This window comes from Trichomycterus rosablanca, chromosome 5 (assembly GCF_030014385.1).
Source record: "Trichomycterus rosablanca isolate fTriRos1 chromosome 5, fTriRos1.hap1, whole genome shotgun sequence".
NCBI lineage: Eukaryota > Metazoa > Chordata > Actinopteri > Siluriformes > Trichomycteridae > Trichomycterus > Trichomycterus rosablanca.
This window is the reverse complement of record NC_085992.1, coordinates 19,976,512-20,004,107: the sequence shown is the minus strand read 5'-3', so window position 1 is coordinate 20,004,107 and position 27,596 is coordinate 19,976,512. Positions and strand designations below refer to the sequence as shown.

The 27,596-nt window shown below is 38.4% G+C and overlaps 1 protein-coding gene across 1 annotated transcript; it reads right to left on the bottom strand.

Annotated features, from left to right (window-relative positions):
- Positions 1 to 2,153: 2,153 nt before the first annotated feature.
- Positions 2,154 to 20,145, bottom strand: b3galnt2 (beta-1,3-N-acetylgalactosaminyltransferase 2). Its single transcript, XM_062995821.1, has 12 exons — positions 19,935 to 20,145; positions 15,709 to 15,835; positions 14,143 to 14,243; positions 13,371 to 13,558; positions 13,171 to 13,266; positions 12,342 to 12,452; positions 12,100 to 12,178; positions 11,673 to 11,856; positions 10,713 to 10,838; positions 10,142 to 10,301; positions 8,709 to 8,765; positions 2,154 to 2,456 (listed from the first exon to the last, which is right to left on the bottom strand). The coding sequence occupies exons 1-12, from the start codon at positions 20,038 to 20,040 to the stop codon at positions 2,328 to 2,330; spliced, it is 1,464 nt and encodes a 487-aa protein (XP_062851891.1). The 5' UTR covers positions 20,041 to 20,145; the 3' UTR covers positions 2,154 to 2,327.
- Positions 20,146 to 27,596: the final 7,451 nt, after the last annotated feature.

Below are 27,596 nucleotides of genomic sequence, written 5' to 3'. Positions count from 1 at the left end.
TGACATTTCTGATTGCTTAATCCTTTGCTGGTAATAGTTGATTCAAGTAGACAAAAGCTGCTCAGGGAAGTTGCTGCTCTTTCCTGTTGTCTTGACTTTTGTCTTTTTTATACTACGCTAAAGTCCCATCTTTTCACTGTTCTTTAGGTTTCCATATAAGGGCCTTTAGGTCTTCCTGATTTTCTGCAGTGTAGTGTCATCTGCATACAGTTATCAATATCTCTTCCACAAATCTTGAATCCCTGATCTTCCTCCAGTCATACTTTTCTGATTATATTTTCAGCATACAGGTTCAGGTCTCTGAATAACCTTGATTGGCTCAGCGAAAGCCCAGACATGAATAGCATCAAACATCTTTGGACCCCTTTCAGTTTGCATATCGGTCAAATCGATCGACTGATGACGCCATCTCCACTGTCCTCCACTCAGCCCTTACTCATCTGGACTCTAAAGACTCGTATGTACGAATGCTATTTATAGACTTCAACTCTGCATTCAATACGATCATCCCCCAACAGCTCATTCTCAAACTCGACAGGCTGGGGCTGAACACCTCACTGTGCAACTGGCTGTTAGACTTCCTAACTGGAAGACCACAGGCAGTACGGGTCGGCAGTAACACATCCAACACCATCACTCTGAACACGGGGGCTCCCCAAGGATGTGTGCTGAGCCCTCTCCTATTCACTTTGCTGACCCACGACTGCACACCATTGCACAGCTCCAACCTCTTCATAAAGTTCGCGGACGACACGACTGTGGTGGGTCTCATAAAGAACAATGACGAGACAAACTACAGGAGTGAGGTGAGTCGCCTGTCCCAGTGGTGCAAACACAACAATCTTTCCTTAAACGTTGAAAAAACGAAAGAGATTGTTGTGGATTTCAGAAGATCATGCACACAACATGCTCCTCTGACCATCAACGGTGCTGCTGTGGAAAGGGTGAGCAGCACCAAGTTCTTGGGAGTGCACATCACTGAGGACCTCTCCTGGACTAATAACACAACATCTTTAGCCAGGAGGGCTCATCAACGTCTCTACTTCCTCCGCAAGCTGAGAAGAGCCAGAGCTCCAGCCCCCATCATGTGTACCTTTTACAGAGGTACCATCGAGAGTGTCCTGACCAGCTGCATTACTGTGTGGTACGGCGCCTGCACCGCGTCCTGTCGCAAGACCCTCCAACGCATCGTGAGAGCAGCTGAGAAGATCATTGGCACCTCTCTCCCCACCCTCCACGAACTTCACAACACCCGCCTCACCCGAAAAGCCCTCTGCATGGCAGGTGATTCCACCCACCCACTGCACAGCTTCTTCAGTCTGCTGCCATCAGGAAGGAGACTGCGGAGTCTCCGGGCCAACACCAGCCGACTGAGGGACAGCACCATCCACCAGGCGGTCAGGATCCTCAACTCGCTTCCTGTTCTGCCCCCCCTCTCACGAACCTAACCCCCCCCCCCCCCCCCCCCATCAATACCATAACTTACATCCCCATTTATCTTTTCAACGCACATATCACTTTAATCTACAATATAACATAATCGTTTTTGCACTGCCGTCGTAATTAAACTGGTTTTTAATAAAGACTTCATAATCTGCACTGCCACTTTAGTGTTTTTATATTGGGACTTCTATTTTTAAAATTCTTCAAGTGGTAATTTTTACTTCTATATTTTCATATTTGTGTCAGTGTGTATATATATTTGCGCTTCAGAGAGTGTTTATCCTTATTCTATTTTATATTCTTTTATTCTAGGTTATTGTTAATTAATGTTTTATGTTGCACCATGGGTCAGAGAGTAACGCAATTTCAATCCTCTGTATGTCCTGTACATATTGCAGTTTTGACAATAAAGCAACTTTGACCTTTGACCTTGACATCTGTAAAGAGACCTGAAGACTGCATTTTACAGACACTTGCTATCCAGCCTGACAAAGCATGAGAGAATCTGCCGTGGAGAATGGAACAATCTGCCCAAATCTACGACTGCAAAACTTGTAGACGTATCCAAAATGACTTTCAGCTGTAATTGCTGCCAAAGGGCACTTTTGTGAATAAGAGATTTTTGACAACAGGTAAAAAGGCAGACAGGTAAAAATGACAACTATATTGAAAATCTAATGCAAAAAAACAAGGAGTCTAAAGCAACAAGCTTTGTAGTTTATCTGTTCTTACTTTTATTGTAAAAAATCTTTATCTGGTTGACAGCTTTGTTCAAACGTGTGTTCTCAATGTGTTCCTTATCTTACTTTCCCATTTTACATCATTTAATCTTTGTTTTATTGATCAGCATTTTAGCACTCAATGAAAAGCCTTTAGTTGTGAGCTTAGTAACAGCCACATGGATCACCACAATCTCTCTTGTGCTGCCAAAGAGAATGCAACTCCTCCAGTGTATGCTGTGGTGAAGACAACATGTCCACATAGCATTCCTTCTCACACAGCCAGGCTGAATCCTGTCAACAATACATTACAAAGTTACACAGTCACTGCTCAGTTCCTCAAATAATTAATGTTCTGAAAATAGCACTAATTTACACTGCTGTATCTTGTTTGCTCTTGTATATTCCACCATCAGTGATAACCAGTACAAGATAAACCATAAAATCATGTTTATTCCATAATGTTAATATATAAAGAAATGTAATAGCATAAATAAATAAACGAATTAAAATAAAGAAAAAAGAACAGAGTGGATAAATACTATTTTTGTGGTGTATAACAATAAGTTGTTTGTTAGTGTAGAGCACATGTACTTTCCCAGTGGAGTACCCAAGTAATGAATGACATTAAATTGTTTTCGAACACCAAATAGTAAATTTTGTGGTCTTTATTAACAAAATGTCTTGTTTTAAAAATTAGTCTAATGAAATTAATACAATTCCAAGTTTCTCATTCACATTAAGAACAAATTGGGAAGTTTTTCACAACACTTTGCTCCCACAGGCTTGGGTAACTAATATTTTTTTTAATATCTACAATTATATTTATGATATGTATAATTAGTTTGTTTGGTAGGTAATACAAACATTTACTGTAACAGTTTAAGTATATTTTTTGCATCCTAACTAGAAAAAATTAAAAACTACAAACATTAGTTCCAGAAAAGTTGGGACACAACTGTAAAACGCAATAAAAAAAAGGAATCTCTGATTTGGTCATTCTCCTAAATTTTTATTTAACTGATAAAAGTACACCACCAAATCAGAAAATGTTGAGACAGTACGGTGAATTATGTAAAGTACATTAACTTGTATTTCACTGCAGACATTATGAACCCAAGATATTTCATGTTTTGTCTGGTAATTTTATTTGTTTAGGTGCTGTTTTCTCCCATTCTTCTGCAAATCTTGATGGTTTGCCAAACTAATCCCTTGCCCATGTGGTTATATCAGCTATCGATGAATGATGCAGTGCCGTCTAAGAGATCAGAGATCACGGGTGTTCATCTTAGGCTTGGACCCTTGCTCTTTACGCACTGAAATGACCAAGATGGTGGCGCATTAACATGCAGCAGTCTCATGCAGCAGGGGAGGGGACGCTGCAAGCGGCGAGCGAGGAAGCAGAAGCATGGGAAGTGAGCCACGGTCCGTGCTAAGTTAAAGGCTTATCCAAGCTGGCCGGCTCTACCATCATTATTCCTCGCTAATGCATACTCTTGAAGAATTAACTGGGCTGCATCAGACTCCAGTGAATTACCCAACATGAGTTCAGATTTGTGTTTTAGTGAACTGCACAACATTCATCCAGACGGACTGTTTATTATTACCAGAGATTTCAATCGCGCAAATCTCAAGTCTGTACTCTCTAAATTTGACCAACATGTGGACTTTGCAATGAGAGACGCGAACATGCTGGATAATGTTTACACAAACAGAAGCAGAGCCCCGTCCCCACCTCGGCTACTCAGACCACATCTCTGATATGCTGATTCCAGCATACAGACCGCTCATCAGACACTCCAAACCAGAACTGAAACAGGTGAAAACCTGGCCAGCAGGAGCCATCTCTGCTCTTCAGTACTGTTTTGAGTGCACTGACTGGGACATGTTTAGGGAGGCTGCAACATACAGTGGACTTCACCTAGAGGAATTCACTAAATCAGTGACCTGCTACATTGACCTGCACTGATGATGTCACCATCATCAAAACAATCACCACACGACCCAACCAGAAGCCGTGGATGACTTCAGAAGTGCATGCAGTGCTGAGGGCCCGAGACTCCGCTTTCAAAGCAGGCGACAAGACGGCCCTGAGAACAGCGAGGGCCAAGCTGTCCAGTGCAAAGCTGGGACCAAGCTGTCTAGAAAGCAAAGCACACACACGGCCAGAGCATCCACAGCCTGGCTCTCGCCTCACACGGCACATGTGGCAGGGCATCCAGACCATCACCAACTACAGGACTACACCACCCACCTGTGACGGTGATATCTCCCTTCCAGACACACTGAATGACTTCTACGCTCAGTTCGAGACACAGATTGACATGGTGGCGAGGAAGATCATTCCACCTTCCAGTGACCAGGTGCTTCGTCTCACCACAGCTCTACACAGAGTCAACCCACGGAAAGCTGCTGGACCAGACAACATTCCTGGCAGAGTGCTCAAAGAATGTGCAGACCAGCTGGCAGATGTCCTCACAGACATCTTCAACATCTCTCTGAGCAGCGCTGTAGTTCCAACGTGCTTCAAGGTAACCACCATCGTGCCAGTGCCAAACAAGTCATCTGTGTCATGCCTCAACGACTACCTTCCGGTAGCACTCACGCCTATTGTCATAAAGTGCTTTGAGAAGCATGTCATGAGGCATATCAAGACCCTGTTGTCTCCCACCGTGGACCCACTGCAGTTTGCTTATCATCCCAACCGTTTAACGGATGACGCCATAGCCACCACACTTCATCTGGCTTCATCTGAACAGAAAGAACACATACGTTAAGAGGCTGTTCATAGACTTTAGCTCAGCATTTAACACCATCATTCCTTAGCATCTGATTAAAAAGCTGAGCTCGCTGGGCCTGAACACCTCTGTCTGCAACTGGATCCTGGAGATCCTGACTGGGAGACCTCAGTCTGTCCGGATCGGCAATAACACCTTCAGCACGACCACACTGAGCACTGGAGCTCCTTAGGGCTGCATGCTCAGTCCATTGCTGTTTACACTACTGACTCATGACTGTACAGCAATGCACAGCACTAACTACATCGTAAAATTCGTAGATGACATGGTCGTGGTGGGCCTCATCAGTGAAAACAACGAGTCAGCCTATAGAGAGGAGGTGCAACGGTTAACAGACTGGTGTCAACAACCTGTCTTTAAATGTTGACAAAACTAAAGAGATGGTCACACATTGTCCATTTTATCAGCTCCACTCACCATATAGAAGCATGGTATGAGTGGATAAGACACAGCAGTGCTGCTGAAGTAAACAACTCATTGTCACTGCTGGACTGAGAATAGTCCAACAACCAAAAACATCCAGATAACAGCGCCCAACGAGCAGCGTTCTGTGAGCACTGATGAAGGTCTCGAAGATGACCAACTCAAACAGCAGCAATAGATGAGCGATTGTTTCTAACTTTACATCTACAAAGTGGACCAACTAGGTAGGAATGTCTAATAGAGTGGACAGTGCGTGGACATGAAACAAGGTGGTTTTAATGTTATGGCTGATCAGTGTACATACATACACTAACACACTTAGATTCTGACACAGTCATGCTTAATCATACACACAAACGCATATACACATGCTCACACACACACATACGCGCGCACACATACACTCACATACTTAACTGCACACATAATTACTCACAAATATATATTTTCTCATGCATTTGTTCACAAACTGGAGACCCTCTGCTGATGTTTCCTCCTCATATACTCAGCCTTTCGTGTTTGTACCCAAATGTAATTACAATCACTTGTTGACCTTACCTATTTAAAGTCACATCATTATTTAGTTTTTTTTACCTCATTATTTGCCCTAAATTGCCACTGTCCAAACTTTTTTCAAATGGGTTGCAGGACTGAAATTCAGGAATTAATGTATATTAACATATAAAATTAAGTTGATCAGACAAAACATGAAATATCTTGGGTTCATACTAGGGCTGGCTCGATACAACTTTTTTATGTCTGATACTGATACTGCAAATTGAGTATCTGCCAAAACCGATACCAATCCGATACTGTCATTTCTCCTCTCAAACAACTAAGCAATAATAATACATGTCTCAATGCACTATGGTTAAACTAGCTATCTAAATAACAATGCTCAGACTGTGAAACAAATATTCTAAAGGAATAACACACAGAACATTTAGCAGCATTTTGGTTTCACTTACGTTCAAGCTGTTGTTCATGTGACATCTCGCTTTACAGTGTGTCGTTCAAAGTGTCTACAGTTGGAAGATGGACCAATTAGAACTAACGCAGAGTTGAAATTTTCCGACAAGTTCTGTCACGTTTTTAGATTATTAAATCCTGCTGGATTTTGAAGAGGACATCTGTGGCTAAACGATGTACTTTGTTTCATTTTATAACACTAATAGATTAATCGTTGAGGATGTGAGATATCTCCCCGCCGGGACAAGATAGATTTTCTTTATCTCAGGTCAGCGATTTATCATTTATAAAGCTATTTTTATTGTGTTTAAACAGTGTTTTTAGATGTGGCAGTTGATGATTTTTTAAAACGCTAAAAGTTTAGGTATATCAGTGTGTTTTAATTTCTTAATGGCTGTTGCAGATGAGTTGTAGATCAGTGGCACATGTTAATGATGTCATCAAGATGCACCTTGTTACGGCAGTTGCCGAGTGAGTCGGCAATAAATGGCACTCTTCGTGTGTTATTTGCTTAACACACAAACAATGACCTTATTTACATTAAGCAACAGTATCAGATAGGATTATACGCCAATATCGGACCGATACTGATACAGAGTACTGGATCGGTGCCAGCCCTAGTTCATACTGTCTGCATTGAAATAAAAGTCAACCTAAGAAACACTTCTTTTTATTTGCATTTTCCATACTACCAACTTTTTGTGATTTAGAGCTGTAGAAATAAGATATTTGCAATGTCATCTTATTCTTCTCTTTATCGCACACCATACATTTTTAATAGGAGACGAGTTTGGGCCTACAAAACTCGGAGGCGTTTCTGAATAGAATTTATGTCTAGCTTTCTCTTAAATTGGGTTTCAGGTTGCATTTCTTTATGCAGCGACATACTGTGTTAGTTACTGGTACTCCTGAGCCCATGTGGCTATATGTATCACAGTAACATGACAATTTCTTTTGTCTGGATCCTCTCAAGGTTTCTTTCTGTAATTTAAGGGAGTTTTTCATTGCCACTGTCATTGCTCAACAGGGGTTTTTGGTCTCTTGATCCTGAATTCTGTAAAGTTGCTTTGACACAATGTATATTGTAAAAACTTGACTCCATGCTGTCTGAGAACTCAAACCTTTAACAATGGTTTCCAGCTTTGCCCTACACAGACTGAGATCTTTTTAGATTCTCTGGATCTTTTCACAATTTTATGAACTGTAGATGGTAAAAAACTAAATCATTTGCAATTTTACATTGAGAAATGTTCTTTTTGCTCGAACCCATCTCAACTATGCAACTCTGCTATTCCTCATAACTATTTCCCTACAAAATTGAAGGGTAAATGTGCTTAATTTCATGCACCTTGTTTTTAAAAAAATCACATATTTTTCAAAATTTTTAAACAAAAGTGCCACATTTCACGTAAGTCATTAAATAACGCTCATTAATTGAATGATAGAATTAATGGAAGCTACAATACACAGCACAGCCTATCTTAACGATTATGTAAATACTTGTCCGTGTTTTGACAACCCCCCACCCCTGCGTCCACAGAATCGTTTGGGAGTTTTCCAAACTTAGTTTTGTCTAACCGGTTGCTAATATAACCAAGCGTCCTTAGAGTTTGCTGAGTTTATAAAGAAAGAAAGAAACTGTACACAGACAAACTATCAGAAGCATAATACTTTACTGGTTTGTTTTTTAGAGCACAGACCACAAGTGTGTAGAGAAGCATACTTTTTCATTGACTGCAGAATCCTCAAAGGGACAAAATGCACTCGATGCGTAAACACATACATTAAACACTGTCAGCACACTACACCACAGAAAAGTCTGTTACACAAACCGAATTATGATGTCATATGATTGCTAAGACCGCCTCATATTGCACCTCATTTCATACGCTACGCGAATGAAAAAATGTTCTAAACACAAACCTTAAATTTTTTGTTTCACGGGACATGGCTCATTTTACACGCTTTTCACGGCCATGAATTAGGTAGGGCCTTACTCATAATGAATGCAATTATGATCTCTGCTGGCAGCAATTTGGGTTCTGGGATATATAAGGAAACATTATATTTTCATATTTTCACAACTGGGGGCACCTGGTTCTGGTCGACTAAAACTTGATGTTAGAGTCATTTTTAAAGTTGCTTCTTCTCTATTTGTTTTTTATTTTGTATACAACCTTAGTATTGTATACTTTTATATAACCTTTATATCTAAAGCTACATGATAAAAAAAAATATATATTATCTTTCTATTGAGTATTTTTAAGAAAACATGCAACACATTTGTTTTGCAACAATTCCAAAAACAAATTTTTTGTAATGACAAAACATGGTTACATTATGTTTTATATTTTACCTGATATTTTTGAGGTCCCACTGCAGCCATCCATATTCCCATGCTCACATCCTCTCCCTTATAAAACAGCACATACACCAAAGAAGCAGTTCTGAGAGTTAATTTTGCTTGTATAAAACATCAATATCTATATGATGCATTTGTTCGCCTCTTTTTGTACACATTCATGCACACATATTAGGAACTCTTCCATGAAAATGTACCCCTCTGATTTATTTTTACCCCACAGAGAATAAGTACGGTGTCCTGACTTATCTAAATGTGGTCTAAAGAATAATTGTATACTTGCAGTAAGGACTTTGTCAGCTAAAAAATGTTAATGTAGTTTCAAGACAAATTTGTGCTATTACCTCCAAACTTAGATAATTATTGATATAAGATTTGAGGTGTTGATCATAAATGTGTCTAAAATTGACTCAGTATCTAAGTCTGTGCTATTATACAACATTGCATACAGAAATGTACAAACACTACAGTCATGGTAAAATGTTACAATACAATTGTTAAAATGAAGCATCATGTTTAAGGGCTGGTCTCCTACCCTAGGGGTTAAACAGTATGTATACAAATTTGTATTAAGAAATGAACAGAACAACAATAGTGTATGTCATCTTGTGCTTAGTAGAATTTGGAATATGCAACAATATAGGATTAAGCTGAGTCCAGACCTTAACCCATCTCAGATGCTGTTGGATTCCATGTATGCTGTTATTCTCTCCCTGTACAAGCTACTGGAATTGTCATTGATAACAAAGAAGATTCACACTGCCCACACTGTAAATAATGAGCATATTCAACTAAAAAAGTACAAATGCTTATGCAGAAATCCAAAGGTCTGTACAATTTACTAAGCTTGCTCCTAATTAGCCCTGGGATTATGCAAACCTTATTAATGTAAAATAATAGGGGCCTTAATCTCAACAGAGGTCTCCTTATTTGCTGCTTATAAATCAAAAATAAGTTCATTTTTACAGTTTTAGGAGGAAGGTTTGATTAATGTACAGTATTTAGATTAACAATTTTTTCCACATCAATTAATGTTTAGTAATGATATGCAAACAGGAAACAGCGTTGTTAAATATTTGTTAAATGCTTTTACCCATATGAATGTTTTACATTTTTACTTAATATAATAATTATAAAAGTAACCAAACACTGACCTTCTGTATCAGTATTTCTAACTTTTCTAGCTTTCCCTACAATTACCTGACTATTTTTTTTTTGTCAAAAATTGCTCTGATTGGCTGGTAAGCACATGAAGGACACTTTTACAGCTCAGGAAAAGCCAGATCTGCAACTTGCTACTTTGCGACCTCTAGTTTATGAAGTGGCAAACAATGTCACATGACTAGCACAATGCACTATTTCATTGATGTGTACATTTTTTAAACTTAATATTATAGTAGTAGTACAAAAATATAATAGTAGTGCACCTGGTAAACTTTGAGCTTCTCTGCATTGCTGCCTAGCCACTCCACAAGATCTCTGGAAACCACGTAACCAGAACCACAAGCAAAAGCTGGATAAACTGGACTAGAATACTCCAATTCTTGCCACTTCCCTACACGATCCACAGCCCAGTTCTGCCTAAAACTGAACAGGCACAGCTACATATTGGGTAAAGACTGTCAAAAAATATACCAGCTTTACAATAATCAGGGGCAAAAATCAATACACACTTAAATTTCAATGCTTATAGCAAAAATTCCTAGAAAGTGATACAAATCGATACTAAAAAGGTATTTTTTTAACCTAAACAAACATTTTTAATCAATTTTATGGTTTTAAAAAATTATACAGTCCAAAATAGAAAGAGCTACTATAGTAAAAAACTATTATAGTTTACTAATGTTGTATAGAAAAGGTAATTAGTAAAACGTTGACAATATTTTTTTTTTTGAGTGTGATTCATTAAAAAATCTTTTCAATGAAGTAATTACTTGTTTTAGACATAAAAGCAACAATAAATAATGAATAATGAATAAATACCCATGCTGTACTTACTTTCCCCACCAAAGATTGCTCAGTGTCAAGCTTTTGTGATCAATGCTCATTAATACTCTATCCACATTGATATAGCAATCATCATCTGTCTTCAGGAGCAGATTGAACTCGGCGTTCTTCACAGCCCTCCCAGCATAAAAAAAAGTCGTTAACATAATTTTTATTAATCATAATTTATCAGTAAAAAATAGGGCACATAATTTCACAAAAATTTTCTTTCTTTACCTATTAAGCTTTAAAAAATATTTATTTTTTCATGTCTTGTCAATGTTATTCATTTAAGTCATCAATTCTACAGTATATTGAAATACCGTCAGAACACTAATAAACATTTTTGTAAATAGAAAAAATATAAATTCTACCATCACTGTTAATTAAAAATGTTTTTATTCGGTGCTCGGGTGGGTCTGACACCAGCTGAGCTCTCCATCTCTTGAGTTGAATCTCAGCTTTGCTATCGGCTGGCTGGGTGCCTGCACAGACATGATTAGCTGTGGCTGAGTGTGGGAAGGCCAAAGGGATTACTCATTACAGCTGCAACTAAGGCGTCTGCTGGCTGGTCAAGATCAGTAGGTGACTTCATACTCTATACTGAACTCTGTGTGAAACTGCATCATAAAGGTGAAAAGAAGCGGTTGGCTATTACACACGTTTCGCAGGGGGCTTGTGTTAGGTACGGCCCTCCTTTGTTAGGGTAGAGGTCTGCATCAGTAGAGGAAAGATACAACTAGGCAACTGGATTGGTCAAGTTTGGGGGAAAAAAAAGGATAAAATGCATAAATAGAATAAAAAAATTAAAAAATGTTTTACTCTAATGATAAGCATCTAATGTTGAATTACTAAATACTAAAACCGGCCATGACTAATGGTTACATATTAATACTATGCAATTTGTACAAATGTACTAATTCTTACTAATCCATATGGCTTAGTGTCATGGGTTGTGACAGATGTACTTACCATTTATAAAACTGAAGCAGTTTAGCAGGCACAGTCCTGTAAGTGTCTACAACATCAACAAAAGTTATGTCTCCATAAATATCACTCTCCTCTTGTAGGGCTTTGTCCTCCTGTCTTAGCCTGGTTACGTGTGAGAGCTGTCTGCCTGCACGGCTTTGCAACAGCTCTTTCAGTGTAGCCACATCTGCAAGAGATAAAATGAGAGTGTAAGACAGAATACAATACCCTAAGGCATACAATATGAAGAATGTACAAACACAAAAATATGTAATGACCTCTTTGATCCACTTGGTGGCATAAATGTTACCAGTTGCTTTCAAAAGACGAGTATCTAAGCTAAAATATTCAGCTTCTGTTTAAACATTTAACCAAACTCACTGTTTAATAGCAAGGCAAACCCTTACATCATAATTTTTAATTAATGTACCATGAACTGAGAAAGTAAATCCTCCAGCTAGACCAGGAAAACCCTGTGCACTTCTGTGAGGCAAGGTGCCCTCTTCTATCTGCAACACATAGGCATTGTTTCTTCATAATGGCTAAGAAAAAGTCATTGCATGAAGGATAAAACACTTTTTCAAATTAGTGCTGGAAAAAAGCTTGTTAAGACCAACTGATGGCATCAAGTTACAAATTAACACTAAAACTCATAATAAAAGCTGTGCTTACAGAACCTAACTTAAGTACTCCTCCACCAGTGTTCAGGTGAATCTTGGACACATTGATAGTCATCAGACCTTCGAGATCTTGGCTTTCCCATATCAGATGACCCTCAAAGCCCTGTTAACACAATATGCCATTAAGCTTGGAGACTGCTTCTTAGAACATTTGGCTGGAACACATTAAAAAAAAGTTATGAGATCACCTTTTCTTTTCACATTCTGCTGCAGTTTGAGAACTGTAAACACCAACTGCTGTAGTTAAAGTAATGCTTCCTAAAAAAAAAGCTCATAAAGTTTTGCTTCCTATAACTGTCGCTCAATAGTGCAGGGTCACTTACTGTATAATGTGTACTTTTCTTGTTGAATAATGTTATGGACTGTGTATGGTAAAACATTAAATTCATTGCAATCATGCATTGAAAAACATTGTGCTTGCTTAAACTGTTTTACTACTTGCTTATTCTGCTTTTTTAAAGCGGTAAAGCTCAACCTATACTTGCTCGAAAATGACTAAGCCTTTCATTAATGCTCCTGTAATATCCAAAAATAATATCACCTGTAAAAAAAATTAAAGTGTCTCTGATTATTCCACAAACCTCCAGGTCTTGCACTCCCCCTGTCCCAACTTTGTGAAATGTGTTGCAGGCATTAAATTAGGAACTAATGTATATTTAAAGTTAAAAAGGTAAAGCTGTGGCTAATACATTTTATCTCGATAGGAGTGTCCACATACAATCGGGCATAAGGTCTGTAACAACAAGACAATGATTAGAACCTAAAGGCCCAAAAACTAGACAACACATATCAACTTATTGTTTGCTTTCTAAATCCCCCACCTTTGGCAAAATAAACTGTTCAACAGCTTTATACCAGATGCCATCCACATAGATCCCTGGACTAAATGCAGTAAAGTAAGCAGTCACAACAGCCTCCTGGAAAGAAAGACACATCAAATAAAAAACATATTAGAGGAGTGTTTAGCTGTAGTAAACTTAAATACTTAAGCGTAGCAAAATTTGCAAAACTTTATCCTTACCTCCTGGTTTACTGGGAATAACTTCACTGAGACATTTCCTTTAAAATTCAATTTTGGGCCACTGGGAAACACACCCAACTGGGTTATTATTACAGGGTGGAGGACCTTAAAATCCAAACATACTGCTGAGACATCAGATGGCACCAAAAACTCAGGCATGGTTAAGAGGGCCACATCAAGCCCTGCAACTAAGAAAATAAAACTGTATAACACTTTATTTTAAACTTTTATTAACTTTATTGACATGTTAAATGCTGATTAGGTGCTTTTTAGTCTCTAATTACTGATGAGTAGAACCTTACTTTAGAATATGGACCACTTATTGGTTTATTAGTGACTTAACAAACTCTTACTAACTAAAAGAACAATAAACTTGTCACCAACTAGAATCGTCATGAATCAAAGTGCTGCAAATTGCACCTTAACAACACATACATTTAGCTAATAATTTATGCTCATTGATTTTCAGAACAGGGTTTTTACAAAGTGTTTATTTTGCATTATTACAACTAATTATTTCCACATAACAGACCTCCAAATATGTACCAGTAAAGTACCACTTAAAGTGACATGTCAATAAAAAATAAAAAGCCCTCTTTAAAAGTTAAACATGATTGCAAAATTAATATGCTAATACAAATATTTAAATATATGCTAATTACACACAATTCTTTTTGCATTGTTCTGAGAGTATCCTTGATATAAAATGTCTTCTGCTTGTGCTTACTTATGATGCCATTTTGTAGGATCTCTTATGACTGAAGTGGTTTACCTGGCTCTGTGATGTTTAGCAAGGTGCAGGAATATGGGTCTTCCCGATCTTCCTCAGGTATTCCACAGCCATGCTTGCCAATGATAAATTTTACCAACACCCTTTCAGACAAGACACATTTAATTAAAGGAAAGGACAGAGTCATATATCCAAGTTAGTTACAAACCAGAGGGTAGGTTATCAAAGTTATCCGTCCTACAATGTAATTAAACTGTACAACTTATTATATACAGCTACGTTGTAGCCATTTTATCAGCCACACCACTCATATAGACAAATCAACAACAAAAAACAATCAACAAAAAACATAATTAGACAGTGGTAGCTCAGTGGTTAAGGTAGTAAACTAGTGTTTATTCCCACTATCCCCAAGTTACCACTGCTAGGGCCCCTCTCCTTTCTTCCAGAGTTAAGAGTCAAGGATCCAACAGTGGCTGCATAGCAGAGGCTGGATGTGAACTGACACTCATCTGATTTATAGCCCAAAGCTCTACCCAGTGCGCTACCACCGTAAAAATCAGGGGAGAGCGCAAACAAAGTCCCCCAATACCAGAAATTATGCAGTCAAGATTCCCACACTTGGGGAAAGAGTGAAATGGCTGAGCCTCACCCTGGGTAAACCTTCTTAATCATGGTATCTCCCCTGCCAGGTTACTAAGAATTTTGAACCTTTCCTGGAAGACCCTTTTCACTAACGGATAGTATTGTGCAAAAACACACCTACAAGGTCGATTGTGTACAAATTAGCAATATGTATGGTAAAGTCAGGTAATTTGAGACACTTTTCGGCAGATTAGAAAACCAGCTAAGTTATTTTATTAGGATTTTTAACGTCATGTTTTTTGGTTACATTCATGACAGGACAGGTTACACAAGGTTCATCAGTTCAAGTTGTTAATGTCAAACACAGTAACACACACCTCACTTGCATGTCTTTAGACTGTGGGAGAAAACCGGACCACCCAGGGTAAACCCACACAGACACTGAAAGAACATGCAAACTTCACAGAGAAAGGACCCAGACCACCTGGGAATTGAACCCAGGACCTTTTTGCTGTGAGGCGACAGTGCTACCTTTTTTTGTTTGAACTGGATGTAGACAAACAGAATATGTTATGATAGGGTGGCACCCAACAGGATAGTAACTCATGATCTAATAGCATGGGTAGCCTAGAAACCTGCCAATTTCACTTTAGGAAAGTATCCAATTTTTAATTTTAACATTCTACAAACATTTTGGTGTAATCCATTCATTGTCTTAGTTGCAGTACTCTTATTACTAAAAAGAGAAATTTAACATGCCGCAAGTACCAGTGATGTTCTTTGATCCACCAAACCTAATTATCACAGACCAAATAAAATATTTGTTTGATGAAAATTTGTAGCAATTAAGAAATAACATGTTTGGTGATTGGCTGATAATATTTTAAGAGACCATGATGAAAATGTGTCCTATTATGCCTGATATTTCAAATTACCTGACTTTACTCATAGGTATTATGTAGGTTTACCCAATAAACTGCCAATCAAGTGTTACAGTGTTGTAAAGAAGGCAAAGATACAGACCTATTCTTGAACTCAGAGTGGTTGCTGAGGTACCCAAGCCATGTGTTCCTTATAACTTCCCGTTGATCATGGTGATGCCTGGCAGACAAAACTCCAACCAAAATTGTATGCTTCAGGTTCTTGGTGGCTTAATTTAAACATGTAAACAGTAATTTGTGTTATGTTACAGTGTATCACAAAAGTGAGTACACCCCTCACATTTCTGCAAATATTTTATTATATCTTTTCATGGGACAACACTATAGAAATAAAACTTGGATATAACTTAGAGTAGTCAGTGTACAACTTGTATAGCAGTGTAGATTTACTGTCTCCTGAAAATAACTCAACACACAGCCATTAATGTCTAAATGGCTGGCAACATAAGTGAGTACACCCCACAGTGAACATGTCCAAATTGTGCCCAAAGTGTCAATATTTTGTGTGACCACCATTATTATCCAGCACTGCCTTAACCCTCCTGGGCATGGAGTTCACCAGAGCTGCACAGGTTGCTACTGGAATCCTCTTCCACTCCTCCATGATGACATCACGGAGCTGGTGGATGTTAGACACCTTGAACTCCTCCACCTTCCACTTGAGGATGCGCCACAGGTGCTCAATTGGGTTTAGTCCATCACCTTTACCTTCAGCTTCCTCAGCAAGGCAGTTGTCATCTTGGAGGTTGTGTTTGGGGTTGTTATCCTGTTGGAAAACTGCCATGAGGCCCAGTTTTCGAAGGGAGGGGATCATGCTTTGTTTCAGAATGTCACAGTACATGTTGGAATTCATGTTTCCCTCAATGAACTGCAGCTCCCCAGTGCCAGCAACACTCATGCAGCCCAAGACCATGATGCTACCACCACCATGCTTGACTGTAGGCAAGATACAGTTGTCTTGGTACTTCTCACCAGGGCGCCGCCACACATGCTGGACACCATCTGAGCCAAACAAGTTTATCTTGGTCTCGTCAGACCACAGGGCATTCCAGTAATCCATGTTCTTGGACTGCTTGTCTTCAGCAAACTGTTTGCGGGCTTTCTTGTGCGTCAGCTTCCTTCTGGGATGACGACCATGCAGACCGAGTTGAAGCAGTGTGCGGCGTATGGTCTGAGCACTGACAGGCTGACCTCCCACATCTTCAACCTCTGCAGCAATGCTGGAGGTTTTTAAAGCCAACCTCTGGATATGACGCCGAACACGTGGACTCAACTTCTTTGGTCGACCCTGGCGAAGCCTGTTCCGAGTGGAACCTGTCCTGGAAAACCGCTGTATGACCTTGGCCACCATGCTGTAGCTCAGTTTCAGGGTGTTAGCAATCTTCTTATAGCCCAGGCCATCTTTGTGGAGAGCAACAATTCTATTTCTCACATCCTCAGAGAGTTCTTTGCCATGAGGTGCCATGTTGAATATCCAGTGGCCAGTATGAGAGAATTGTACCCAAAACACCAAATTTAACAGCCCTGCTCCCCATTTACACCTGGGACCTTGACACATGACACCAGGAAGGGACAACGACACATTTGGGCACAATTTGGACATGTTCACTGTGGGGTGTACTCACTTATGTTGCCAGCTATTTAGACATTAATGGCTGTGTGTTGAGTTATTTTTAGAAGACAGTAAATCTACACTGCTATACAAGCTGTACACTGACTACTCTAAGTTATATCCAAGTTTCATGTCTATAGTGTTGTCCCATGAAAAGACATAATGAAATATTTGCAGAAATGTGAGGGGTGTACTCACTTTTGTGATACACTGTATGTGTTTCATTGTCACTGCAACAATTATCTATCAAACTATTAGATTAGACTAAAATGTTTAACATCGAAATTAAATTGTAAATCCAGTAACACAAGGCACACAACAGTTTATATATAAGGAGAGAGAGAATATATTGATAATCTGGAGGTTCAGAAAAGCTCTAGCATGAACCACCCATAAACTGTACCATTGCAAGCAACTGCTAATAGTTTCTATAAAATAAAAATAATTTGATTACGTTTCTGGAGGGCTGTAGCATTTTACATTTAGTGACGCCACAACCTCTGACGATAAGGGCACTTTCAATTGTGTACAAAAAACTGTATCCAAATATTTCAATAACTGATCAGGTTATCAGGCAATTATAATATAACCCCAAATCAGAAAAAGTTGGGACAGTATAGAAAATGCAAATAAAATAAAAATGCAGTGTTCCTTACATTACTTTGACCTTTATTTGATTGCAGACAGTTTGAACCCAGAATATTTGTTGTTTTGAATGTTTTGGCTGCTCAACTAATTTCATTTGTAAATAAACCTCCATTCCTGCATTTCTGGCCTGCAACACATTCCCAAAAAAGTTGGGATGGGGGCAATTTAGGGCTAGTAATGAGGTGAAAAAACTAAATAATTATGTGATTCCAAACAGGTGATGTCAACAGGTGATTGTAATCATGGTTTGATACAAAAGCAGCATCCAGGAAAGGCTGAGTCTTTGATGAGCAAAGATGGCCAGAGGATCTCCAGTTTGTTAACAAATGCATGAGAAAATTATTGAAATACTTTATTGAAAAATATTTGAAGTACCTCAAAGAAAGATTGGAAGGGATCTGCATATTTCTCCCTCTACAGTGCAGAATATCATGGATGCTGTGTGCTCAGGACCAATGACGGAAAGGACCATCCAGACTGTTATCAGCAACAAGTCCAAAAGCCAGGGTCTGTCATGGTATGGGGCTGTGTCAATGCCCTTGGCAAATGTCATATACACTTCTGTGATGGCAGCATTAATTCAGAAGTACATTGAGATTTTAGAGCAACATATGCTGCCTTCAAGATGTCATCTTTTTCAAGAACATCCATGCATTTTTCAACAAGACAATGCAAAACCACATGCTGCACACATTACAAAGGCATGGCTGCGGAAGAAGAGGGTACGGGTACTGCCTGCAGTCCTGACCTGTCCCCAATAGAAAATGTGAGGAGAAATTTGAAACGAAAAATGCGACAACGACGACCCAGTACTTTTGCACATCTTAAGACATCTTTGCAGGAAGAATGGGACAAAATAAAAGCTGAAACACTAAATCGCATGGTATCCTCGGTGCCAAAATGTCTTAAGTGTGGTGAAAAGGAATGGCAACATTACAAAGTGGTAAATGCGTTACTGTCCCAACTTTTTTGGAATGTGTTGCAGGCCTGAAATGCAGGAATGGATGTTTATTAATAAATGAAATTAAGTTGACCAGACAAAACATGAAATATCTCATCCTGTCAGCAATGAAAAAAGTCAAAGTAAATGTAACAAACTGTGTTTTTTATTATTTGCATTTCCCATGCTGTCCCAACTTTTTCTGATTTGGTGTTTTCTTTCAATTTGCAGTAATCTTTTGGACTCAAGCGGACCCAAACCATGTAGAACACCTGTCTGAAAACTGTCTGAAAATGTTATGTAAAGTTTAGACAAGTTAACACATCATTTACAGACAACAAACATAATATTTCAGTTTATTTTGATGCAACAGTTCTATTTATTTGCTAAATTTAACAACATGCTAAAAACACATTACATTTAAGCGGGACCTTACAGGGGTTTTTGTATCTGTTGGTCCTGGATTTTGTAAAGTTGCTTTGAGACAATGTCTATTGTAAAAAGCGCTATATAAATAAAGTTGACTTGAAAGTTGACCTTATTTACAACAAACACATACATTAACACATATTGTTAGGGGCTCCGTATGAAACAGTTGAATATGGTGTGATCATCTGTTACACCCAGAAGGGAGACTGCATATTACATCAAGGCTCCAAAACAAACAATCTACGGCTAACAATATGTGTTAATGTATTTAATCGTCCATTCTGTTTATTGACACGATAGTCAAGAAAGGGAACAGAGTAAACAATATTCAACTGTTTCAACCTTTTTAAGTCGTGGCCACGATATCATTCCCACCCCTTACTAAGTCGTGGCCACGCGTTATTAACTCGTTCCCACGCGTTAATAATGACTTAATAAGGCGTGGGAACGCGTTATTAAGGCGTGGGAACGCGTTATTATCTCGTTCCCACGCGTTAATAATGCGTGGCCACGACTTAATAAGGCGTGGGAACGCGTTATTTTCTTTTTTAGGGGATATCACCTTAGGGGCTCCGTAGATATCGCCATGTATTAATAAGTATGAAACCCTGGTTGGGCTAAAATTGGTGTATAGCAACTATGGCTGATGAGTACAGAACTTGAAATGGTATGCTCGTACCTGTATACTTGTAACCCCAAGAGAAGGCAGTTTCGTCCCTCGCCCACCACAAATGAACAAGGACCGCGATCATGCATGGGAAAATAATCCAAGATAAACTGCGCATGGACGTGTCAGATACACACAACCACTAAACTACAGATCTAGATCGAAGTAAAGTATTCTGAAAGCTCAGATGACTCATTTTGTAAGTGAATTTGAACTGCTGATACCCTTAGTCGACAAAAAGAAAACAGAGAGAGAGAGAGAGCGTTGCTTCTTCTTCCTCTATGTCCGTTGGCAAACCTATTTTTGTGCTTTACCGACACCAACTGGATTTGGTATTATACAGCTGAGAGAGTTAATGTTGGATCCTGACATATGGGGTGTCTGCTAATGCCGCAAATGTGCTGATTAAACGTCAATTATCATGATATAAATTATACCTTTACATTTTACACTTACAATTACATTTTCGGCATTTAGAAGGCGCTCTTATCATGAGCGACTTACAGAAGTGCTTCCACAGTAAACATTTCCCTACTTTAGTTTAAGTAGACATAAGAATAAATAGATATAAAATACACAAATAGATATAAAGTATACATAAATATAAATTTAAGTAGGCATTAAGTATAAATAAATATTATAAATAAATATTATTTATATATCCATATTATAAATAAAAATAATAATAATAAAAAAGCACTGCATGCACTTCCCTAAGGTGTGCCATTGTATATGAATTATGGTTTTTGAACCTACCCTAACTTAAATAGTTGATTAAATATTTTATTTCAATTAAATATCCCATCTTGAATTATTCCAGTTATTCTAAATTAGACATTCCTTACACAATGTGCATTCATTTTTCTCGTATTAAATAACCCTTCAAGAACATTGTTTATCTTTACCCTTTAAAAAGAGCAGCATTTATAGTAGGTCTGCCTTTAAGGCAGAGGGAAAACGTCAGGGCCCTCTTGGTCCTCAGAGAGGACTTAAGATTCTTAAAATGATTTTTACTGACTCATAATTTGAAAATCTAAATTTTATCAAATGCAAATCTAAGAAAATAAATCCATTGATGAAGCAAAATAATATTAGTTTAATAGTTGTGGTGCAAGAGATAAGTCAATTTTGCACATGACATTTCGGTGAAACACCACTATTGGCACCAGCTGACAGGGAGCGAGCAGCCTTCTCTGTGAGCACAAAGCCAAACCCACAGGCTCATAAAACACTAAGGTAAGCAGATGCATATTAAAATTACAGACTGGGTTTAGTAAAGAGAAAAATTTAAAAAATTACAAATAAACCTAAAAAGGAGTAACTGTAGAAAACAGCCGGTGTATAAAAATGAAAATAATTTTATAAAAACCATGCTATAAAAATTAAAATAACTGTAGAAATACCCAGCCTTATAAAAAGTAAACAGAGTGAAGAAAAAAAGCACACAGAAAAGAGAAAAAAAGAGTTCTGAGAAAATAAGAGGCAGAGAAACAAAAGAGAAAATAAGAAGAGAAGAACAAATAAATAAGAGAAGAAAAGTATACAAAAGTGATGATAAAGAGACTAGCATGCTAAAAGATAAGCGTTAAGTGTTTGTCAATGTATGTCTGTCTGTGTCTGTCTATGCATGGCCATAACAAACTAAGACTTTAGGGGACAAATTTAACCCAATATTTTTAAGGCTCACCGCATGCATTATGCTGTTAAGAAATTTTGAGCAGGTTGTAATCAGAATTTGGACGGTAATGTTAATAAATAATAAAATCATTGAACAAGTGTTGAAAGTTTGTTCGTTAGGATTTTAACGTCATGTTTTACACTTTTGGTTACATTATACAAGGTTCAACAGTTCACACGGTTATATCGAACACACAGTCTTGGACAATTTAGTGGCTCCATTTCACCTCACTTGCGTGTCTTTGGACTGTCAGAGGAAACCGGAGCACCCGGAGAAAACCCACGTGGACACGGGGGAGAACATGCAAACTCCACACAGAAAGCACCCGGACCTTCTTGCTGTGAGGTGACAGTGCTACCCACTTAGCCAACGTGCCGCCCGAAGTGTTAAAAGTAATTGGTTACTAGAATAGATTAAAATATAATTCCTTTGGGAGACCGATACAATCAGCTGAAGCACGTTTAATACTGTGGTGTCAGGAAGGAAGAAGAAGGCATTTCACTCTCAGAGGAGGTAGCTCTTCATTAAGAACTACCATTTTTACAAAAGCAAGAGCAAGACCAGATTTGACATAGGCAGACAACTCCCACTACTACTTTAACATTCACAGAACGGGTACACGCCACCAAACACAAAAGTATATCCTGTAAACGGTAACTTTTTAACTTGACATAAAAACAAACACAAAATGTGCTATGCATCAGAAAAAGCTGGGACAGCATGGAAAATGCAAATATAAAATGATTGCAGACAGTATGAACCTGAGATATTTTATGTTTTGTCTGGTCAACTTCATTTTATTCATTAATAAACATCCATTCCTGCATTTCAGGCCTGCAACACATTCAAAAAAAGTTGGGACAGTAAAGCATTTACCACTCTGTAATGTTGCCATTCCTTTTCACCACACGTAAAAGACGTTTTGGCACCGAGGATACCAAGCGATATAGTGTTTCAGCTTTCATTTTGTCCCATTCTTTCAGCAAAGATGTCTTAAAATGTGCAACAGTATGGGGTCGTCGTTGTCGCATTTTTCATTTTAAAATTCTTTACATATTCTCTGTTGGGGACAGGTCAGGACTGCAGGCAGGCCAGTCCAGTACCCGTACCCTCTTCTTCCGCAGCCATGCCTTTGTAATGTGTGCAGCATGTGGTTTTGCATTGTCTTGTTGAAAAATGCATTGATGTCCCTGGAAAAGATGACGTCTTGAAGGCAGCATATGTTGCTCAAAGATCTCAATGTACTTTTCTGCATTAACACAGAAGTGTAAATGACCTTTGCCAAGGGCACTGACACAGCCCCATACCATGACAGACCCTGGCTTTTGGACTTGTTGCTGATAACAGTCTGGATGGTCCTTTCTGTCTTTGGTCCGGAGCACACAGCGTCCATTTTTTCCAAAAACCTGGAATGCTGATTCATCTGACCAAAACACACGTTTCCACTGGGTCATCCTGGATGCCTCCAAACCCAGAGAAGTCGATGCAGCATCTGGACATGGTTAACATAAGATTTCTTTTTAACAAAGTAAAATTTTAAGTGGCATCTGTGCATGTAACTCTGTATTGTAGTGCTTGACAAAGATTTGCCAAAGTAATCCCCTGCCCATGTGGTTATATCAGCTATTGTTGAGTGGCGGTGCCGGATCGAAGATCACGGGCATTCAGCTTAAGCCCTTGGCCTTTAGGCACTAAAATTCCTTCCGATTCCTTGAGGGAGAAATATGCAAATCCCTTCCAATCTTTCTTTAAGGTACATTGTTTTTAAACATTTCAATAATTTTCTTACGCATTTGTTGACAAACTGGAGATCCTCTGATCATCTTTGCTCATCAAATACTCAGCCTTTCCTGGATGCTGCTTTTGTACTAAACCATAATTATAATCACCTGTTGACATCACCTGTTTGGAATCACATCATTATTTAGTTTTTTCACCTCATTACTAGCCCTATGTGTTGCAGGTCTGAAATGCAGGAATGGAGGTATATTAACAAATGAAATGAAGTTGAGCAGACAAAACATGAAATATCTTTGGTTCAAACTGTCTGCAATCAAATAAAAGTCAAAGTAAATGTAAGGAACACTGCATTTTTATTTTATTTGCATTTTCCATACTGTCCCAACTTTTTCTGATTTGGGGTTGTAATTACATTGGGGTTGTAATTACACTCATAATATTACCATTGTTTTAGTAGGTGGTTCGATCCCCAGGTGGGGCGGTCCGGGTCCTTTTTGTGTGGAGTTTGCATGTTCTCCCCGTGTCAGCGTGGGTTTCCTCCGGGTGCTCCGGTTTCCTCCCACAGTCCAAAAACATGCCACCAGGCTAATTGGAAACACTGAATTGTCCTACAGATACCTAGCTGCTAGATGCACAAACCAGTGCATTGTAGTGCCAGTCCCAAGCCTGGATGAAATAGGGAGGGTTGTGTCAGGAAGGGCATCCGGTGTAAAAAAACAAAGAGCCAACCCCGCAACCAAACGGGACAAAGGCAGAGGAAGAAGAAGAAGTAATAATTTATTCTTAAGTCATCCTGTGCTGAACTATGTCGAGTACTGTGTCGAATACACTATCGCACATATTGGTTGGTTGGTTGGTTGGTAAGATGGGTAGGGTGCAGAATTTTTTCTCAATAAAAAATTGGTAGATAGTTGGCTTGTGAGAACTTTCTCGTGAGCCTGAGGGTTTTTTGCTTACACCTGAAAGATGACAGGATGAACAAGTAGCAGGTGTGTAATTTTATAATAACCACTCTTGTTAACCATTCATGTACTCAAACTGTACAGTATATTAATCACTGATGGGTTTGTGACAGAAAGTCACGAAAGGGGAAAAATTATGGAGTAAATTGAAAAAAAAGCTTCCAATAACATTAGTAATTGAAAAGATGGGTTTAATTTCAAACTGTTAAACCTATATTCGAAAAATACTGGAGCCTTGAATCTCACGGCCTGCTAACAAGGTTATCGTGTTTTTAAAAGATTAAAAACACCAGCAAAATTAGAAGGTCTGAAGTTATGGTGTTTGTTAAAAGATTAAAAACACCTGCAAGATTAGAACAGGATGAGATCACTGCATTAAATAAAATAAAATTAAAAAAAATTTAAGATTAATATGTGCCAGCAAGAGAGAAATTAATTAGCACACCTGCTGGTTGGAGGTAAGGGTGGTCAAATGAGCCAGGAAGATAGTTTTATGGATATAGTGTTATTCAAATTAAAAAATGAGATGCAAAAAAAAAAGGCGGGGTGATTAAATCTCCTGTGTAAGTTATAAAAAGTTTGGAACCTTTTCTCTTGAACTGAATCCAGTCTCTGGAGTTTTTCTCCAATTGTTTTTGTATTAGTTTAATAGCTGTGGTGCAAGAGATATTAAATAACTGTAAGACCTAATTCAATGCAAATTATTTTACCCAGAGATGTTCAAGTTATTCCAGTTACTTAGCACGTTTAAATTCATACAATGAAAAAGGCTCATCTACATTACATCTGGAGGACTTAATTAGTATGTCTTGGTTCTCCTTAATAGTGTGTTCTCTAACTACTTTAACTCCTCTGCTACTTTCCTATTGCTGAGAACTTTCTGAAACACCTTTGCTATTCTAGACAAATCTACTTTTTTCTAGATCTGTTACAGGTCTCTTATTCTGGATAGATAGCACATTTCCTCCCACCTTCCTTGTGTTCCTCCAGTTGTCTGTGTTTGTAATTTCCAGTTGTTGTACAAAACTGGGCTAATTTCTCTTTCACTGCCTAAGCCATTTTGTAACATATACAATCAGTTAATAAAATAGATTTTCTAACTTTCCTAAATGCTCTATTGTTGTCTTTTGCTTTATTAAATTCTTCTGTCCACCACAGCACCAACTCTCTACCTTTGTCCCAGTTTTTTTTCCCAGTGACTGCGTCTGCAGCTTAATAAGTTATTTCAAGATTTGTATTGCAGTTTTCTTACTTACTTACATCTTCTTACAAATTATAAATCTTTTTTACATTACAAACCCATTAACATTTTTGCCTTTTTAGAATTCCAGGTATTTTGTTTTCAGTAACCTTGGTGCCATCCCACATTCCTGCTATGCTTATCAAAAGTACACTGATCAGCCATAACTTTAAAACCACCTCTTTGTTTCTACACTAATGCCAAATTCACACTACACGACTTTCTGATTTGCCGGGTCGCTGTACAGTTCACACTACACGACTGAATCTCTTGCACTCTGGAGCCTTTTCAGTCGGTGTGGCTTTTACACTACACGACTGATCGGCGATAGGGGGTTTCACACTAAACGATGTATCACCAACTGGAATCGCAGGCGAGCTTCTTCCAAATATCTTTTTGTCGCGAAAACAAACGCGAGAAGTAGCGAGCGATCAAAGTTTGTGCACGTAAAAACAAAGAGAAAAAACAAATGAATCTTAGTGGATTTTGCTTGGATTGTTCTATAGTGAGTTGGAGGTTAATAAATATTTTTTGCAATGCAGTGTGGGTGTTTTGTAGAGAACGATCAGGTCAGAAATACTGTATAAAACTTGTGTGTGTGTGCCGGTGTATTATGATATAAACTGTATTAAGCCCTTGTACAGTCAGCCACACTCCTCCCCTGCGTTTCTCCTCACGCTGTATCTTGTGTTCTCATTGGCTGTTCAACATAGCACTCATTGCCAGTCGGGAAACACCTATCCAGATATCTGACATGCTAGAAATCTCGATCCGGTCGCGGAGCGCTCGGTGAGTGCTCGGCAAGCCAGTCAGATCGAGTTGTTGGGTAGTTCACACTTAGCGATTGAGAGCCGAGTTTCGATCACCGAGCAAACACCAAGTTGCTCCCGAGCCGGCAAATCTAGCGCCGACCAGTCACCGAGCGAAAATCAGGGCAAAAGTGGTGTAGTGTGAACTAGGCATTACTGTCCATTTTATCAGCTCCATATAGAAGCACTTTGTAGTTCTACAATTACTGACTGTAGGGTACTTTCAGGGTACATTCACCCTGTTCTTCAATGGTCAGGACCCCTACTGGACCACTACAGAGCAGGTATTATTTAGGTGGTGGATTATTTTCAGCACTGCAGTGACAGTCCATGGTGGTGGTCAGGCACGTGCACAGACATTTTTGGGGGCAGGTGCTCAAGCCAAAAAAAAGGGCACCCATCGCCAAAATTATTAGTAAAATAAAAAAAAACAGTAGAATATTTAACTTACATATTTATTTTGTTAACACAATCAATACACATCTAATCAAATAACTCAAATTATCAAATTGCATAAATAAATGAAAAACAGGCAAAAACAAGGCCATATTGTGCACGCGTTTTAATAACCAAACATCTCATACTGATACATCTCCCTCATTAGCTTTACTGGTAGATGGCCTAATCCAGGATAAAAGAGAGCTGCTACCCTGAGCTGCTTGTTGTAGTTCCTTTTCTTTCTGCTTTTGTAACCTTTCTTTTCTTGGCATTATGCTGCAAAATTTGTAAATGAGATAAATCAATGTTGTGCATAATAATCAAGAGTGACTTACTGAATCTCCATAAAGGGTATACTTCATTTTACTGTTTTCTGACAGAGTTGAAGCATTACACTAATAATATACCATTACTAGTATCAATTTACCTCACCAGACTGTCATGTAGCTCAACTTAAGACCTACCTTTGATTTCAAATCAGAAACCCACTTTGGGTACTTAATGTTAACAATGGGCCTATTATTATGCCAGTAAAATCAAATAAACAGCTAAAAAACATTTTCTTATTTATTCATCATATTTTGTATGCTGTTCTATATCATAGAGCGTTTTATTTAGCCTTCTACATATATATTAGTTTGTAATGTTAATTATTCTTCATTTGTAAACCTCAACTGTTGAAGTATAAATGCTTGCATGAAAATAACTTGTTTGTATCTACAGTATTTTCAACACTTTACTGTGAAAGCTACTTGACTTGAAATAAAAGCAATATTTATAAAACAAAGTTTGTAGGTTGTGAGGGAC